At 30.2% G+C, this 17,882-nt stretch overlaps 4 protein-coding genes across 5 annotated transcripts; 2 read left to right on the top strand and 2 right to left on the bottom strand.

The window, feature by feature from the left end:
• The first annotated feature begins 2,605 nt into the window (after positions 1–2,605).
• LOC118073539 (uncharacterized) lies at positions 2,606–6,700 on the top strand. The gene is made up of 8 exons (XM_035094106.1): positions 2,606–2,902; positions 3,118–3,216; positions 3,285–3,362; positions 3,454–3,593; positions 3,681–3,830; positions 3,917–4,096; positions 4,168–4,355; positions 4,427–6,700. The coding sequence occupies exons 1-8, from the start codon at positions 2,756–2,758 to the stop codon at positions 6,502–6,504; spliced, it is 3,060 nt and encodes a 1,019-aa protein (XP_034949997.1). The 5' UTR covers positions 2,606–2,755; the 3' UTR covers positions 6,505–6,700.
• Positions 6,701–7,236: 536 nt separating this feature from the next.
• On the top strand, positions 7,237–10,086 carry LOC118073542 (MAM and LDL-receptor class A domain-containing protein 2-like). Its single transcript, XM_035094110.1, has 9 exons — positions 7,237–7,623; positions 7,726–7,884; positions 7,949–8,113; positions 8,177–8,347; positions 8,417–8,525; positions 8,656–8,809; positions 8,882–9,023; positions 9,112–9,288; positions 9,358–10,086. The coding sequence occupies exons 1-9, from the start codon at positions 7,557–7,559 to the stop codon at positions 9,966–9,968; spliced, it is 1,755 nt and encodes a 584-aa protein (XP_034950001.1). The 5' UTR covers positions 7,237–7,556; the 3' UTR covers positions 9,969–10,086.
• Positions 10,087–10,592: 506 nt separating this feature from the next.
• LOC118073457 (ovalbumin) lies at positions 10,593–14,127 on the bottom strand. 2 transcript variants are annotated; one of them, XM_035093962.1, is made up of 6 exons: positions 13,915–14,127; positions 13,204–13,494; positions 12,455–13,053; positions 12,253–12,391; positions 11,487–11,878; positions 10,593–11,414 (listed from the first exon to the last, which is right to left on the bottom strand). In XM_035093962.1, the coding sequence occupies exons 2-6, from the start codon at positions 13,483–13,485 to the stop codon at positions 10,931–10,933; spliced, it is 1,896 nt and encodes a 631-aa protein (XP_034949853.1). In that variant the 5' UTR covers positions 13,486–13,494; positions 13,915–14,127; the 3' UTR covers positions 10,593–10,930. The 2 variants fall into 2 exon arrangements, with proteins under 2 accessions (XP_034949853.1, XP_034949852.1); XM_035093961.1 differs by having other exon boundaries at positions 10,593–11,878.
• Positions 14,128–15,850: 1,723 nt separating this feature from the next.
• Positions 15,851–17,866, bottom strand: LOC118073428 (uncharacterized). Its single transcript, XM_035093919.1, has 7 exons — positions 17,737–17,866; positions 17,555–17,679; positions 16,972–17,302; positions 16,818–16,897; positions 16,530–16,766; positions 16,066–16,212; positions 15,851–15,994 (listed from the first exon to the last, which is right to left on the bottom strand). Exons 1-7 carry the CDS (start codon positions 17,819–17,821, stop codon positions 15,851–15,853), a joined length of 1,149 nt encoding a protein of 382 aa, XP_034949810.1. The 5' UTR covers positions 17,822–17,866.
• Positions 17,867–17,882: the final 16 nt, after the last annotated feature.

Genomic DNA, 17,882 nt, shown 5'->3' with positions numbered 1-17,882 from the left:
TATATACGTAAACTCTTCGTCTGGGGTCAACTAATGCCAAAGTAGTCACGCCCGTTACGTGTCAGACTTCCAATATCAGTGAACAGTCCAAGAGCATATCTACCATACTTCTGCGGTTCTGTTATTCTCACTCGTGTACTTGACTTTATATATCACATGTGGCTGAATGTAAGAACAAATATTTCTATTTAACACTGTCTGCGTTACATTTTCAAACTCACTTTTTAAATTATTTTTTTCAGAATAAGATTGCTAACTTTCAGTCAATATATAGTACAATCTGCCGGTTCAGTTGAAGAACTTTAAAGCTCTCTAGAAATGGATTGTTTTCAAAGCTTTTTGAATTTACTCTTACCACTTCATGTATCTCTTTCATCCTGAAATTCCGTCAGTATGTTAAATGCATATATTCTTTTGTCCAGCTTTTTTGGATCTCCAACAACTAACAAAAATTTTGAACTCTTTCAACTGTAGAGTAATTAGCTCTCACTTTTTTCTGCAACAAAAAAACATTTTTATAATTGACACCAACTTTTGTGATAACTCAAAATTTTTCATAAAATTCCGTTACTGTCTTATCAGTACTAAATTATTAAAAAGCATTTGGACAGAATTTATAATATTTTTCTATCAAAATAGATAATAAATATGATAAGTGATAGAAAGTTAGTTTTACTAGATAATTAAGGCATCTCGAGCAGAAAAATAGATATATAAAAGTATATGGACCTTAGCAGACTAGTCTTAGGCAAAGAGATGGATAAAATCAGGAAATACTTACAGGAAAAGAGCGATTTGACGGATTGTTTTCCATATTTCTAACTTTTTTATTCGTTTTACATACGTTGTCGATTTTTACTTCAAGATATTTTTCTTATTCTTCTACCAATCGTCCTTATCTCGTTTCACTCCATTGACCGTTGGTGCACAAATTTTTTACTGTAGGTATTTTCTTATTTTATCTATTTATTTACACAAAACTAGTACGTAAAGGTCCATATACTTTAATATATCTATATTTTTTCGTTCAAAGTTCCTTAAAAATTGGTGGACATGAAGTTGATATTACAGAGTAAAATGATCTGGTATCAGTGGACAAATGAATATAAAATGAAGGGAAACATAGCTTATAATAGTTTACATTACTAAAGTAAATAACTTTAATTGCGTCAGTTAAATTTTCTGCTTATAGTTTCCACTGTACGTTTAGATATATGTAATGTTCAACGAATTTACATTCCTATGTAGTCAGTATTTTAGTAATTAACAAAGTCTATTTTATACGTTTATTCAAAAATTGTAATATAATGAACAAAATACTGTCCTATTTAATTTAAAATAAACACCTCTATTGTCAGCAAATCCGTGACCAACGTATGCATTTTTAGCATTTATTTATTTAAATTAATATGTGTAATTTAAAAAAGTGAAAATGAAAAATGTCGTTAATTCATTTCTCTGCATAAAACAGGTACACGCACATGTGCTTGGTAAATACAAACTCACACCTCTACACACCTGTCCACACACGTACATTAATGTTTGAAACATAAAACTATTGAAGGCAGTAAATCACCCCATAACTTTTTATGGTACCACAAGCAACAAGTATGCACATACATATATATAAGGTTACCTCACCTTGTGAAGTGTTTTATTTTCCTATGACGTCATAACCACCCTCTATTCCTGGTAGCATTGAAGAAATAATTACCAAGTTCTGTATAACTATTATAATATAACGTTAAAGTGAATCTTTTTCTTTCCATTTGGTATATAAGAATATCCATTTTTTGTAAAACTTTTTTTAATACATTCATTATTTTACAGTGTTTACGTCCAGTTTCCGATTTGCAAATAATTTATAAGTTTTTTTTTTATTTACAGATTGCAATTATCACTTTTTTCACAGAATGGGTGAAAATATTGCTGTCAACACCGTCTGTTCGTTGAATTAATTTAATCCTTCAACGTAGTATTTTTGTGAAAAAAATAAAAGCGTTTAGACACATGTGTGCATTTTTAAAAATAAGTCAGCTAGTGTGTTTTTGAAAAATATCTAAAATATCATTTTCCATAACAATCAAAATTTTTTTAACACTTAAGTTAATAAAAGTTTAGGTTAATTAAAAAAACTGCATTTAAACATTGTTTCATAATTAAGAAATATTAAAATTTCACTAAGAAAATGAGTTATATACGATGAAAAATAAAGAAATGATAAAATATTCGACAAAAGATAGACATAAATATTTGTCTTAACCTCTTGAGAACGTCATCCTACGAATACCATAAACACAATAAATATTAAGCATATTTTCTATATGTCACTTCATCTCTACTTTCTTTTTAAGATATTAATTTTTAATCTGATTGTTCTAGACGACCTTGCAATATTCTAATAATAGTATGTAACATAGAAAATCCAATCACTTGAATTATACGACTTGATGATATTACCTTACCATCATAATAATGTCACGGTAATTAACAAGTTAATAAATTGAATTTTCCCGCTCTTGTGAATCGTAAATTAATTGGTTGTTTTGAGCACTGTTTAGAAGAGATTTTATGATTGATTATCAATCATGTGGTATTTTCACGTGATAATAATAAACATTCCTTGATATTCACTATTATTCTCAGTACACTAGATTAACGCGTGTCTATTGACTGTTTGTTTTTCTTCTAATTATAACCATAAAATGGGTGACCTAAAATGTGCAATGAAACGACATAGTTAACCAAAAAAAAAATGACCAAAGTGGTGAAAGACAAAAGTTTAACAAATTCCGTTCAAGGATCGCATTCACGAGATCCTAAACAGCGTCTGAAGAAAAAGAAGCGCAAAAAAGACCTCGAGCAACTTCGTAGCAATGTACTTGCAACCAAAAAAAAATTGGTAAGTTCACTCAAATAAAGTAAGAATAATAATCACATTAGCATGCAACATTTGAATTCAATTAGTTTAAAAACTATAAATTATAAATTAAAACATCGTAACAGCTCCATTATATGTAATTGTTTCATGTGTTTGAAATAATGTCTTTCACTAATACAATTTATTTTTCATTCATGTGTCATTTCACTTCACTGCATAAACAATTTATTTTTCAGTCACGACGATCTCTTCAGACGAAAAACGTTGTGAATAAAACTTCAAAAAATTCATTAGAAAAAACATTAACTAAGTTTGCGGAATTTCGTCAGAAAATTGTAAGTTTATTTTCTTTTTCCAGTTATTTTAACAACCTATTTAAAATTTAAGCTTCTTTATTTTATAGAACAACAAAACTCAAGGATTGGACAGTAGAAAAAACACAAAGAAAAGACGAATTTGTGAGAGACTCTTACCTGAACCTGTACGTATATCAAATTTTGTTAAAACGTTTAGAGTTTGTTTTTTAATAATTTTTTTACAATCACTTTATGCTAAAAATCTTATTAACGCAGGCCATCGGAATATTTAGAAATGGTGCGACAAGCAAAGAAGTTCGAAAAACAAAAAATAATATTGTAAATCAAATAGATGAAGCACGTCTTCAAAATAATCTGTTTAAACTTCTAAACGGAGAAGAAAGTTCATCACCGGAGTATGTTTTTCAAATTTTGTTAAAACTCCTTTTTATTGCTTGAATCGATTTTAGTACTAAAGCTATTAATCAATAAAATTTTATTAGTCAATTGGCTGAATCAAATTTAGTTGAGGAATCTAATAGTACTTTCAAAAAAGATGAAGAAGCCCAAGATGAATGGGAACATGATTCAGAAAATCTCCAGTTTCAAACTCACACAATCAAAGACAGCCCTTCATCTAACAATAGGAAATGGTACACTTGTCATAGGAAATAAGTCCAATGTTTGAATCATGAAATCTGGTAAATCTCACTAGTTCTATAAAATTTCCTCTTTTTAGCTTTAAGAAGGCATCAAAGGCTGTGAATACTGAACAAAACGTCGTAAAAAGACGACAAACGCATTTAAATATGTTAGAGAACGTTCAAAGAGTCAACAAGTCTAAAAGGAGACTCTTCGAGAATGATAATGATGTAGAAGATTCTGAGACTATTAATCATTTGCAAATAGAACCATTATGGTAATGAAAAATACTATTGATTATCTGTTCTCTTATAAATATTCATTTAAAGTTAAATGTTTTTTTTCCAGTTTTTCGCCTCGAATTGATCAACCGGATGATAAAGTTCAAACTCAAAAATTGCCAAAATCAAATGTCAATGATGAAAGTCAATCAATAAAACGCTGGGGCCACTGTCCAGCAATTCGTTATGAAGAATTGTGTGCCAAAATTCAAAGGCAACATTTTATTAATCCTTTTCCATATTCAAACATAGCTGGTAATTTATTTTATGTTTAAATAAACCTCATTATCTGATTATTCTACTAAGTCATGTTCATTTATTTTTAGATCCTGAATTTCGTGTTATAAACGCTTTATCTGCTCTTTACATGGAAGTACAACATCAAAATTCGACTAGCACTCCAAATGATAAATATTTCGATGATAAATGTCCAGCTATTTCTTTTAAACTACCCGTATCAAATAATGAAATATTTAACAGTAAAATACGAGCTCAGCCAGAAATGAAAAATTTTATCGATTTTGGAGTACACAAATCATTTATCGAAACAGAGAATCTTGAAAGAAAAGAAATGAATTCTCACCCACATGATTCTAACAGATCTGCTCCTATCGATAATAATCTTCCGTCATCGAACATAATAGCAGATTATGCGAGAAAAAACTTATTTTTTCAAGTTCCGAATGGTCGTGATAACGAGAATAGAAATTTAGAAACTATCACCATGACTCATCAAAATAAGGCAGAGGTGGAAGAAAATAGTACATGGGATAGGTCGAGTACTTATACTAGGCATCCTGTACAGGGTAAAAGTAATATCAAACATTCATCAGGTTATAATAATCAATATTCTCCACCACTTGGTTGGTGCGCTGACATGGAGAATCGTCAAAACTTTGCAAAGAATTTCATGCGACATAACACTAAACACGTGCCGAAGATATTGCGAAAAGTCAATTCTCACGCCAGTGTTTTATTTGATGTTGACAAAGTTGAAAGTCACGAGATCAATAACAACAAAAATAATCGTAAATCTATGTTTCCACATGAAATAATAAAACCAACAGAGAAAATTCAACGTCATGTAGAATTTGAAGATAACAAATATATTGAAGCTCCAAGTACTATCCTGCGAATGGTAAACAATGAAAAAGTCGAAGTTCATAATTTTAAACTTGATTTTGATAAAGCAATGTACAAAGTTAATTCGAGTACTCAATTACCTGGTCAAAACTTTATTGAAGAATTGGACAAAAAAAAATATTTAATTAAAAATATGGAAATAAAGAAAATATTAGATGCTCGAAAAAAATCTTGTTTAAATAATGAGGCTGCACAAGTCCATAAAATATTATCTGATTATTTATTTATAAAGTCTAATGATGGAAATCATAATAAAAATTCTGGAAAAATTAAAATAAATAATCATAAAGATAGAAATGAAATAGCTTATGCAAACGACAAATATTTAAATCAGCCAAAACAGTTTCCATGTCATTCACGAGTAGATTTCAATGCACCAGTTCAAAATAATGCCATGAATAAATTTTTCCCTCTAAAAAATAGGGAAGTACTATCACGCAATGAACATCAAGATTTTCATGTAGCAAATTTTCACTGTTCTAGTCAATCAAAAGTTCCTTGTAGAAGAATGAATTCAAAACGAGAAGTTTTACCTCAGAACTGGGAACCACCAAATTATATTCATTGTCATCGAAATCCCGAGGTGTCTTTTATTCCCATAAATAATCAAACTGAGGTAAAGAATTATGAAAATCTTGGTAGTACAGAAATGGAAATTAATGATGCAGTTCTACAAAATTTCAAGGTTCTTTCATTTGAGGAAGATCAATGTCTTGAATCAGAAGCAAATAACTGTCAATCTAGATATCATACAGATAATTCATTACGTCTAGAGCATGCTTTAAGTTTCACTCAACCATCAAAATATCGTGCTGTGATTGAAGAAAATGAAAATAATCAAGCTCCCCAACGAGTTCCTATTTATCCTGAAGTTGAGAAGCATACAATACCATTATATAACCAACCAATTTATAACAAAACTTCATGCCAGCAGTTATTGACACATCAAGAACACCAGAATGCTCATAAAGCTGTTCAATCAGGTATACCTGTAGTAGTATTTACGGAAAAAGAGAAAAATCATGCTCTAGTCAGACAATGCTGTCCACATCATAAAGTCCCGAAAAGTTCACATCCAATATCTATCAGAAATCGTCTTGATGCTACAAATGAAAATTGTGGACGCATTGTGGTTCCAACAAACTCAATTCTAGCAGTAAAACCAAATATCCAAGGTGATAGACCGTTCTATTTGAATAATTCGAATGCATATGAAATTCAACTCGCAGATGGACGAGTTGGGCTATTAGTATCGAAGTGAAATCGTTATAATTATGAAATAAAATATTAGCCAAATGTAGTAATGGTGCTTTCAGTACTATGCCAAATTATTCAATTAATTTTTGATAATATCTTGAATGATATTATTCTTTAAAGCTCTAGTTACCTCTAGAATCATTGTTATAACAATATTACTGTTATTTTAGTTATAGATTGTATGAGTTTATTAATTAATTTCGGATAATTCCTACATGAAATATACATGTAGCATATTTTTTTGAAGCTATTTGTGTATATTATGAAAAAATATGATCTATATTAACATTTAATTTCTATAAAATAAATATTGCTCAACAATAGATTAATTTTTATTATTACTTGTATTATCATTTAGTGATTATTGTAATTGTTCGCATTATTATTGTTATTGTTGTTGAAAACCTTGAAGTTAATATGATAGAAAAATTGTCATTCAACTGAGCTACATAAATGCGTAAAATGGTTATCTATAAGTTTGTGTCATCATCCACTATACTCTGACGCATCATAATTAATGAAAGAAAAAAATATCTCACTTATCTTGTACTAGTAGAATGTCATCAAAAGGATATTTATTTAAACACTGGATAAAATGTAAAATATTAGGATAATTCTTTTAAAAAAAAATATGAACGTGAGAACATATTTTTTTTGGAATGATAAACAGATACGTGTCTAACACTGAGGTTGAATAAATTCAGGATAATTTTGACCTCAAAGCCTGACACTGGTGAGAGTATGATAAGAAAAACGGAAGCTGATAGTAACCAATCGCTTAAGCACAGCCGGGAGGGAAGTAGCGTCTCCGCCCTCAGTTTTCTGTTACTGCTGAAGAACAAACGTTTCAACGCCATTCTAGTATTTTCAATTGTTGGATCGAGTTTTAGTATTAACCCTGGAGCCGGGAATAATCTGAAAAATAATTTACTCGGATAACAGAAATATAAATCGTTTCAATAAAAATTTATATTTATTTGTTTTTTTTAGTTTAATGGAGTAATGTAAACAGATTGAAGTTTATAATATTGTGTTATTAATTATTGAACCATAAAAATGAGATATTTTTTCATTTTGCTGCTTACCATGTTTGGTCAGTGTACCGCAGGTCCGTGGGATAATTGTAAGTTAAAAATAAATGGATGATAATAATTAATCGGAATAAAAATTTAAATAAAACCAAAATGAAAAATAGCTATATATTACATGTATTTGAACATTTCAGCTCGATGTCCACCGGTTATTTTTCCCAATGGAAAAGTTCGATCGAGAGGACGAGGGAGGATTATCCGATTTAATTGCTTTGAGGGATTCACCCTAGTTGGTAATAAATACTCGACGTGTGTTCGTGGCAGCTGGGATACCCCAATTCCTGTTTGCGTTAGTAAGTTCTACCTTAGAGAGTATCGAATGTCAACAATTAAGAAGATTTTTTTGAATTGTAACAGGTTCACAATGTCCATCGTTACCCGCCCCAGAACATGCATTAGTTGCTTCAAAATATTATGGTGCTATATTGATGTATTTTTGTGAACCGGGATATGTGTTAATTGGAACAGCAGAAATTTATTGCAACGGACGAAATTGGAATGGAACTGCTCCTTATTGCAGAGGTATGTAGTTGATGTTTATTATTTGCTTTAAGCTGTGATATCGAATGAAATAAAGAATTGTAGATACGACTGCTGCTGCTCCAACAAAGTGTGATTTTGAAAAGCCAGATCTTTGTTGGTGGGAACAAGATCCGCGGCATGATTTTGATTGGAGACGACATAATTTTGAAACACCAAGTTCGCATATTGGAACTGGACCAACTTATGACCACACTCTTGGCGCCGGAAATGACGGTATTTATCTAATTATCAGTTTTTATTTTATCTTTCTATAACTCGAATTTATTTTAATTCTCTCCTTAGGTTACTATCTTTATATTGAAGCTTCCGGTCGACTTGTTAATGATACGGCGAGAATTATTTCCCCTTTATATAATGCGTCACTAACGAATTCTGGATGCTTCTCGTTCTGGTAATCTAGTAATAATAATTATTATTATAACAATGTATTAATTAACTAAATAACTATCGTTACAATCAATGAATTCTTTAGTTTGTGATTCCAACGAAAATAATAACACTAATAATTCATTATTTTAAAGGTATCATATGTATGGAGCAACTATAGGTGCATTGCGGGTTTATTTTAAGCCAGAAAATGGTACGTCACAGATGATGTTTGAAAAACAAGGAAATCAAGGAAATCGTTGGCTTCACGGTATATTTGATCTCCCCAAGTCCAGTTCTAGTTTCCAGGCAAGTCAGCATAAATCTTTTTTTTTTCATGACAATTTATATCCAAAAAATACGTCAACTTTCTTATTTTAGATAATAATTGAAGGTGTAAGAGGTGCAAGTTATGTCAGTGATTTGGCAGTAGACGACGTAGCTATTCTCCAAGGAGATGAATGTGCTGAAGAGCGAAAAATTGATACGGTAACAGGTCGGAGTACAGCTAACAGTAACGTTGGTAAAGTATCTTTTTTATATACAGTCTTTGATAATTCAGCATTTTGAGCTAAAAATATTTTTATGTTCATTTATTATTTCTTATCTAGATCAAATAGAGATTGTTAATGCATTACAAAGCTGCCGAGGAAGGTGCGGGAATACTCCAGAAGTTAATACTTGGACAACTATTATTCCTCTAAATGCTCCTGACGCTTGCCATTGTACTTTGGATTGTGCGGAAAACTCATCCTGTTGTCCTGATTTTGCCGAGTATTGTGTGCTAGGTAATTATAATAAAATATAAAAATTAAGAAAAAATTCTTCTAATATAATAATATTTAATCATTTGGTAGGTATAACTGATTTTCCCATAACAACATCAAAAAAAATAACTCAAGAATTTGCGCACGAAATTTCATCTTCAACAAGTAGTCTAACAAAATACGCATCTTATACGCATGCTCGAATAGAGCCTAAAGATGATATTGACCCATATGTAACTAATTCTCCCTGGAAATCACCGACGACGATCACTAAATCAACATCAAAACTCACAACAATCATGCAACGTAGAACAGCTACTAATAAAGTAATACATGTCGAGACACCATTTGTTACAAAAGCAAACCTTCTCACAACAGATAAACCAACTATGAAGACTACTACTCTCTATCCTAAAATTTCATCAGAATCACAAGTTTTAGTTGAACATGTTCAACAGCTACATTCTGCACAAACTCTTGGAATTCCTGAAATAATTAGTATTATTGTAGTCTTAATAGCTGCCATAGCTATTGCTACAACAGTGGTCATTGTTGTTTTTAAGCGTAGAAAGTCGTACAAAAGAGGTTCAGGAAAAAGTAATGGGTCTGTTCTTTCCGAAGACAGCGATGTACGTTTCTTAACATCTGACGAAGTTTTAGACTTTAACCTTGCACGACCAAGTGATTCTGATGAAATGTGAAGTTGTTTAAAACTTAAATGTAATAATTATCATTAATTCAATAGTTAATAAGTTAATATGTTAAAAATAATTTTATGTAAATAAATAATAATTATAATGATAATAATGAAATAATGAATAATATAACTATGATAAAATTTGTAATTGAAATTTTATTTTTATTAAATACATACTGTCTTATGAAATATATACTTAAGTATTATAGACACAAACAAGATTAATAAATATTTTGTTTGATTAGACATAAACACTGCTCAGTCTTGCAAAAAGTTATCAATACATTAATTAATATGGGCTTAAGTTACTTCAATAGGATTTCCACACTCATTATCTATTTTAATATTATTAAAACTGAAAACAATGTGATCAAAAATTCACCAGTATTGATTTGCTTTGGTATGAGCCTCTTAAAGATTATTCTTTTAAGTGACCCCCCAAGTAGATGTCATACTATGTTTTTCTGACGGAAGGTGAAGATACTACTGTTAAAAATCAATAAATCAAAATTCTTGCTGAATCATTCAACTAGGAAAAAAATGATTAATATGTTATAAAATAGTAGAAATCAGGGTTAACTCCTTACGGCTAAAAAGCTCATAGGAAAAAAAAATATTAATGCCTGTGAAGCTTTTAAAAAATATTACTATTATTATTACAATAGAATATGAAGTCTGAAATATGGATTTATTTCATACTTCTGAGGTAGAAATGAAACTACGGTGGTACGGCATACATAAAACCGGAAACCCATTAATCGTTGAAAAATGTTCTGAGTTATCATATATACACTTGAAGGGTTCTATAAAAGCAATGTCATACATGTGATACATTTGAAACAAATACTCCTTATCAATATTTAAGACAAATGAGATTAAACTTTGGATTTAATAAAATAATCATAGAATTAATCTGTGTCGTAAAAAATATAAATATTGATAAACTGTAATTATTTACAATAAATTTTATGTATAATTAGGGGTAGGTTTATTCACAGTACCCCAGAATAGAATTAAGTTAGAGGGGTCATGCCTAATAAAGAATATAAATGGTCGATTAGCTATGAATCTCTTTTGATCACCGGACCTTCGAAGAATGATTCCGGTAGCCGAAGCTGCGACCGTTCCTGTTTCCGTAATATCTATTTCTACTTTATGGAGAACATCTGATGCATACAAACCAGGATTGGCTAAGTTTGGACTGTTTCTTAAAGCATCAAGTCCAGAAGATGGAAACTTTTTAGACTCAATAAACCTCACGAAGTCGTCATCAATGGGACGACCTTGTCTTTTATTACGTTGAGATGGCTGAAGGCTATATTTATTCTCCCCTAGACCAATCGTCTCTAGTTGATCTTTATTTCGGTTGGATATTGTGTAGGAATAACGATCACTCTCCACTGCTCTATTCTTTGTACCTTCTAATGTTTCCCTCTTTTTACGGTTGGCTCTACGAATTTTTTCGAGATAAAAACCATTATTCCATTGTTGGACGGAATATCCACCAACTGAATCTTCGTACCTGAAATAACCTTTTCGGTCGCTGAAATCCTTTCGTGGCGTGGCGCTTGGTGTGGTGCTCTTTTCAGCATTGATTCTTGAGAAAATGAAATCATCAGAGTTCGTAACGTTCACGCCAGGAGACAATAATCCTAGATTTGCAACTCCTGGAGTGAAGAGAGAAGTAAGTCCAAGTGACTGGAGAGCAGTGTTTAAGCTCAATGTGCTTGAAAGTTTCATCTTGGGCATCGCAATTATACAAGTTTCGTTCTTCATATTGTTGATTAATGAATTGATAGCCGCTGGATACAATTTAGATTCTAATTCACCCAGAGCATCTCCCTCTGATGAAGTTGGCAATAATACATACATTGTTGTTTCAAACTGATATGAACCGTCTGGTTTTAATTTTATCTATAAACAAAAAAAAGATATATTGATTTAAAATTTCAAATAAAAAAGTGGGTGGGTTTGATCTTTTCTTTCAACTCTTTGCTATTCTCAGCAAAAAAAAATCAGTAATAAAGATTTAGATGAAAAGATTCTAAACATTAAAATTTAAAAAATATTCGTCAATTAGTATAGGCAATGTGCCAAGTAATGGTCATTTACAGACATTCATACATCCACGCAAATATTGTTTGAACGTTTTTTTTTAAGTATTCGAGAGTGTTATAGAGCCAAAATTAGGTAGAGTATACGAAACTGATTTTTGAAACGGAACTTTCTCTTCCAAAAAATATCTTGAATGTAAGAAATATAAATAATCTGAATATTGCATAACTCACCGCATCAGGATCACTGCTTTTATATGGTAGCCCAAGGATTTTTACTCCCAATTGTTTGTCTTCATAAAACGGAAACGGGCCTCCATTATACATCATATCAATAATAACACTTTGGCCCGAAGCGAGGAAAAATGGTTTTCTACAATAAAAAATTCCCATCAGCATCTTAAAAGCTTTCTATATCAATAATACATTTACATACCTTTTTGTAGCGGTGTCAACAAAATGCTGATGCCATTCGCCATTAAAGTAAAGTGCTGATGCAAGAATAACTTTAGTATCTGTCCGAGGTGCATCCTGCAGAATGTTACTTATTTTGTCTTTTGTTCTAGACTTTACCCAGTTATTTATTAAATTTTGTGCAGCTTTCTGCTGATTTTGAAAGTCTACACTGATAATATCATTTTTGTAATTATTTCTAGCAATAGATGAAAACTCTGGACGTATAGGATATCCCTCTTGGACGAAAATGCCTCCAGCAACAACAACTTCAGGACTACGTGGAATGCCAGATGCTTGGGACTTTAAATTAATTGAATTCAACAAGATACCAAACATTTGATGTACAATTTCTGAATGTCCGGATATGTCAATTCCTGCTTCAAGTCCGAGGATTTTTGCAGTTTCCTCAAAAGTTTTTCCTGCAGAACCAAGAAGAACTACTGCTAATGCGCTAGCAATATTTAATGGAGAAAATATGACATTGTCACGGTCGACAGAAGTTCTTCCTTGGTTTCTCCCAATAGCACGGTCCAAATGTAGAGCAAACCGAGTAATTCCTTGAGAAAGGATATTATTTACCTAAGAAATCAAAAAAGCAATCATTATCAGTTACGCAATGCAATCTAATCGTCTACTTAAATTAATTGATTACAAGAAAAGTACATAGAAAATAATTAACTATCAACTAATTATGCAATTATCACAAAGGAAATGAAAAAAATAACTTACATGATTTGTCCAATATTTATCTTCATTGTTAACAGCAATATCTTGTAATGGTGGAACTGATGTTTTTGTAGTTGCATAATTAAACGAATTCGGTCGGTTGTAGTGAGGACCAGGCACGCCGAAAGGAGCGGAGGAAGTAAGAGGATAATTTAACGTGGGGAATGGATAACGATTTCGTGTAGGACTTATTGGAAGAGATTGTGTTGGCTCATATTCGTCTGGGAATATGAGTTGCGACCGAGCGTGAACCAACAAAAAGAATAATAATCCGATGACCTTCATCCCTAAAACCTGGAAAAACATAGAATCAAATGTATTTATTTTTTATTTATAGTTTTTTACGATGCATTTATATTACATAGTCATCTTTTACAAGGTAAGCTAGACCTCGTAGTATTAAAAGTGTCATCGTATAAATCAAAAGCAAATTCTTTGTCTCATGATAATAATAATGATGACAAAATGCATTGGATAAAAACAGAATTCAATGTATGTTAAAATTGAAGAAAAAAATTACATTTAATTGTTTATAATAAAAAAAACTACATACTATAATTATTTCATAAAACCATTAAATAGAATAAAAAAAGCGAGCAAGGTCAACCTAGAATATTAAATTAAAGTCCTGTACTGAGCAGCATTCTTGTTCAATCTCGCATTCAAATCGCAGTTTTTTTATTATTAATATTCATGTATAATTCTGTTACTAACCTTTTTTTTTATTCCACACTTGTGTTATTATCTATGTAAATAGTTTTTATTTGTTTATTTAATCAAGTAAATAAATAAATAGAATATACAAAGTGGATATTAAAAAGTTTTACGATGATCTTGAAAATACATAAAGGAATGCAGAAAAGTAAAATCAATACACAGCTGCGTTTACCGTTATGCTAAGCGACAAGACGTATTCAACTAAAGAGTATCGCGAAGCAACTGACTCACGGTATGAACTCGCTCTTGTATTTACCGCGTTCTTGTCCCCACCAGTGACAATGAAGCAGCATTTAGACACATCCTGATTCTAATCTGTTTAATCTATTATTATTAAAAATTAAAAGTGATTAACCTGTTTATTGACTATTGTTAACATGTAAGTGAAAAAATTTATCATAACCATAAATCGTATATCTATCAATTGCTATTTTAATAATAAATTTTTTTCATCTTGATTAACAATCCTATATAATTTATCTTAACGTGTTTATAAAATAATTGATAACCCTGTAATTAATCTTCATAATTTATTCAACAATAGAAATAGCGATCAATAAATGTATCGAAGCTGTTGATATACTAAATAATAAACAGTTTTTGTGGTGACAGTTCATTGTCATGCAACAATAACTTAGGAAAAAACGACGAAATTATTTATCAATAGGAATGGGAAGTTCCCAGGGCTTTTGGATTTTCCCGATGCTTATATTCATCAAGTTTACCACGTGTTCTGCCCCTCTACTTCTCCAGCATCATTCATCACTTGTTGAGTTGTTGAAAAATAATGAAAGACACTATTTTCTATTACCTATAAAAAATTACCATTATAATGAAATGATTTACATGTAATATAAGACGAAGTGTCTCAACCGAGTTTTATACATGAAAATTTACTTCAGCCTTCAGGTATGTATTGTCTTTTTACATTTTTATTACATATTGCACCATACATTAATCTATCTTTTATTACTTTCATTATAGTGTTGAACATTTTTACTAATGCAAGAGTTTCATTGAATACATTGTTTCTCATGTGCAACGAATCCCTAATTGAAAATTGTCATTGATGTTAAATGACTTGACAGACATGTTATGAACTTTTGACATTTTTAATTCTCTTGATGGCTAATAGTTTATTCGTAAATAAATACTTTTTCTGAGTAAAGGGAATTTCTCTACTGACCATTATCCTTTACGTCATTAATATTTGTTTTATTAGAATTTAACTATGACGGATTTACATTGAAAAATAAATGCAAACATTGACTTCATCAAAGTTATCCAATAATTTCTATCGATCAACTGATGAATTTCTTGGCAATTTTATGAACCATATTACTGATTATAATTATGAGTAAGCCTTTTATATAAACAATGAATTGAATATCAACATTTTTTCTTTATAAATCATGGATTTATACCTGTCGATAAATTTAATATACCACTGAAATTATATTCTTTGACAGATTCTATTAAATATCTCCATTGATATAAAGAAGATGTCATCATCTAGGATGAAAGATTTATATTTACTATTTAATTAATTTGATATGTATTTGGGTCAGATTATACATATATATTTATAACGAAAAACCTGCTGAGAAATAAACAATAATACTATTTTTACCAACTTAATGAAAAGTTTAAATTTAGAGTATTGATTCATTGAAATATATCAATTAAGATACATTATTCTTCATTAAATTGATGATGCCATGATAAATGCAGTATGAAACTAAATAAAAGTATTATTCAACACTATCAATAATAAAACAATTACCAGTTGGTAATGAATATCATCATTTATTGATCATCAGGGCCGAAGTAAGATACAAAATGTGTATTTCATTAATCACGTTCTAAATGGCTTTATTAATGAAAGATTAATGACTGGTTTAAGGAAGCTAAAAATCAATAAACATCTAGATTATTAATTTCGGTGTATGACTTCAAGTAAGATTTGTTTATGCCGTTTTAATGTTCTACTGTTATGTGTATTGATTTGTTCGATAAACTTTGAATGATCTAGCAATTTCTGTCTGCCCTTCGGTACTTCTGCAATGTTAGTCAAAGCCTGCAAAATCAATACTGCAAGTAATTTCCTATGCACTGATAATTTTCTTATTGATAACTAAATTTTCGTACCTTTATTGACATTACACAACATTCGCGACTTTGATAATTATTTGCCAACTCCAATAATCTATCAATGAAAATGAAACCATGGATTTTTCCACATTCAGTAACAGTGATAAAACTGAGAAGATTTACTGCTTTTTCATTAACTTCTTTCTGTAATAGAGACACGTGTAATTTGATGTATATATTTGTATATGTGGGTATAAATATTTATCTGACTCGTTAAAATTAAATTGAACTGTGGCAGAACAATCAGTCGTTATTCAGTGGATTTTAACACTCTAAATATAATTAAAAAAACAGAAGCGTTGATAATGATAAATTTTATCATTAAATATAAGTTATTAATCTTTTTTTAATCATTTCTAAAATGACTAAAGTGAGGTACATTATATGATGAATTAAATAAATAAAGAATTACTAGAATCAATGATTGTAAAAGACAAATTCCATTGAATATTTTACGTAACTGATTCATCATTCAAATAAGTCTCAAGATTAGACAAAACGTTTTCAATGTCTGCTGAACTCCAGTTCTCTAAACCTTCTTGACACAGAATTGCTAAACACGCGAGAATTTTCCCCGTCACTTCTTTGTCCGCTCTTTGAAGAAGACTTAAAAGTATTTTAATCAGTCCCAATTCTATAGCATGATCTACGTTAGACTTAGCTAGAAGTAACACTTCAAGGCTGTGAAGATAAATTATCTGACATAAATAGTCAAGCATCTGGTAGTAATATTGTATTTTTTCTCTTACCAACATCTTTTTTTGTTCTCTTTTCAATCTGGTAGCGATAATATCCAAAAATCCATACGATTCAACCAAAGTTTTCGCAGCTTAATTGATTTGATTATTTATTAAGACACAAGTTTAATGATGAAGATAAAAGTTGGTCATTGATCAAAATTACCGAAATAATCATGACATAATATTTCCATGACGTCACCCATTCTTAAACGAACATCAATTATAGGGTCATCCAGCCCCTTTATAAGACTATTGATTATCGTAGGATTGTTAGTAATGGCTTGTCTTCCAACCGCATGACGTGCTATAGCTGCATAAACGATTGCAGTGTTTTCCCTTATGTGAGGATCATTTGACAGTAGAAATGGTGGTAACTGTTCAACGATTTTTAATCTCATTGCTTCTATGATTCTCTTGGGATCTACTACTAGCTCAGCTATATTTGCTATCGTTTGTCTTATTGCTTGTCCTGATTCTGAAGCTAATTTTTTTTTCTGGTGAAACATCTTTTATTAATAATCAATAAACCAAATTTATTCTTAACTTTTTAATATAAGTTTGGGTTATTTTAAAAAAATATATTTAAAATTGAAAATTGTCAATTATCATTTAAGAATATCAATTAAAATTGTAACCTTTTAAAAATTTAAAATTTCAATCTCCAATGTCTTTAATATTTAAAAAAAAATCTATTTCTAAGATCAGAATAAATTGTTGCTATTATTTGACATGAATTTTTTTATTACCAGTTTTATAAATGTCCATTTTCCAATTGTTTCTGACATACGAGTCATGTAAAATTGAGGTAACATAAATCTCGGAAATTGTCTTTCTGTGATTTCAGATTGGCTCCGTTCATATCTTTGTTCATCTATTGAAAAAGTATCAAGAATATTTATTGTATGAGAAAAATATACTACCTGTATACCTTGATTAACCATATAGGTGTTAGTAATTCTATTGGAAATTTCACCAACTTCAGATAATTGATCATTTTGAAAAAAACCAAACATGAATATTTTTGTCTAAATGATAATTTATACAAAAAAATAATTTTTTAAAGGTTTGTTTTAT

This window comes from Chelonus insularis, unplaced genomic scaffold (genome assembly GCF_013357705.1).
Source record: "Chelonus insularis isolate UGA/USDA-ARS -01 unplaced genomic scaffold, ASM1335770v1 scaffold_303_pilon, whole genome shotgun sequence".
Classification (NCBI taxonomy): Eukaryota; Metazoa; Arthropoda; class Insecta; order Hymenoptera; family Braconidae; genus Chelonus; species Chelonus insularis.
This window is presented reverse-complemented; position numbering and strand designations above follow the sequence as displayed.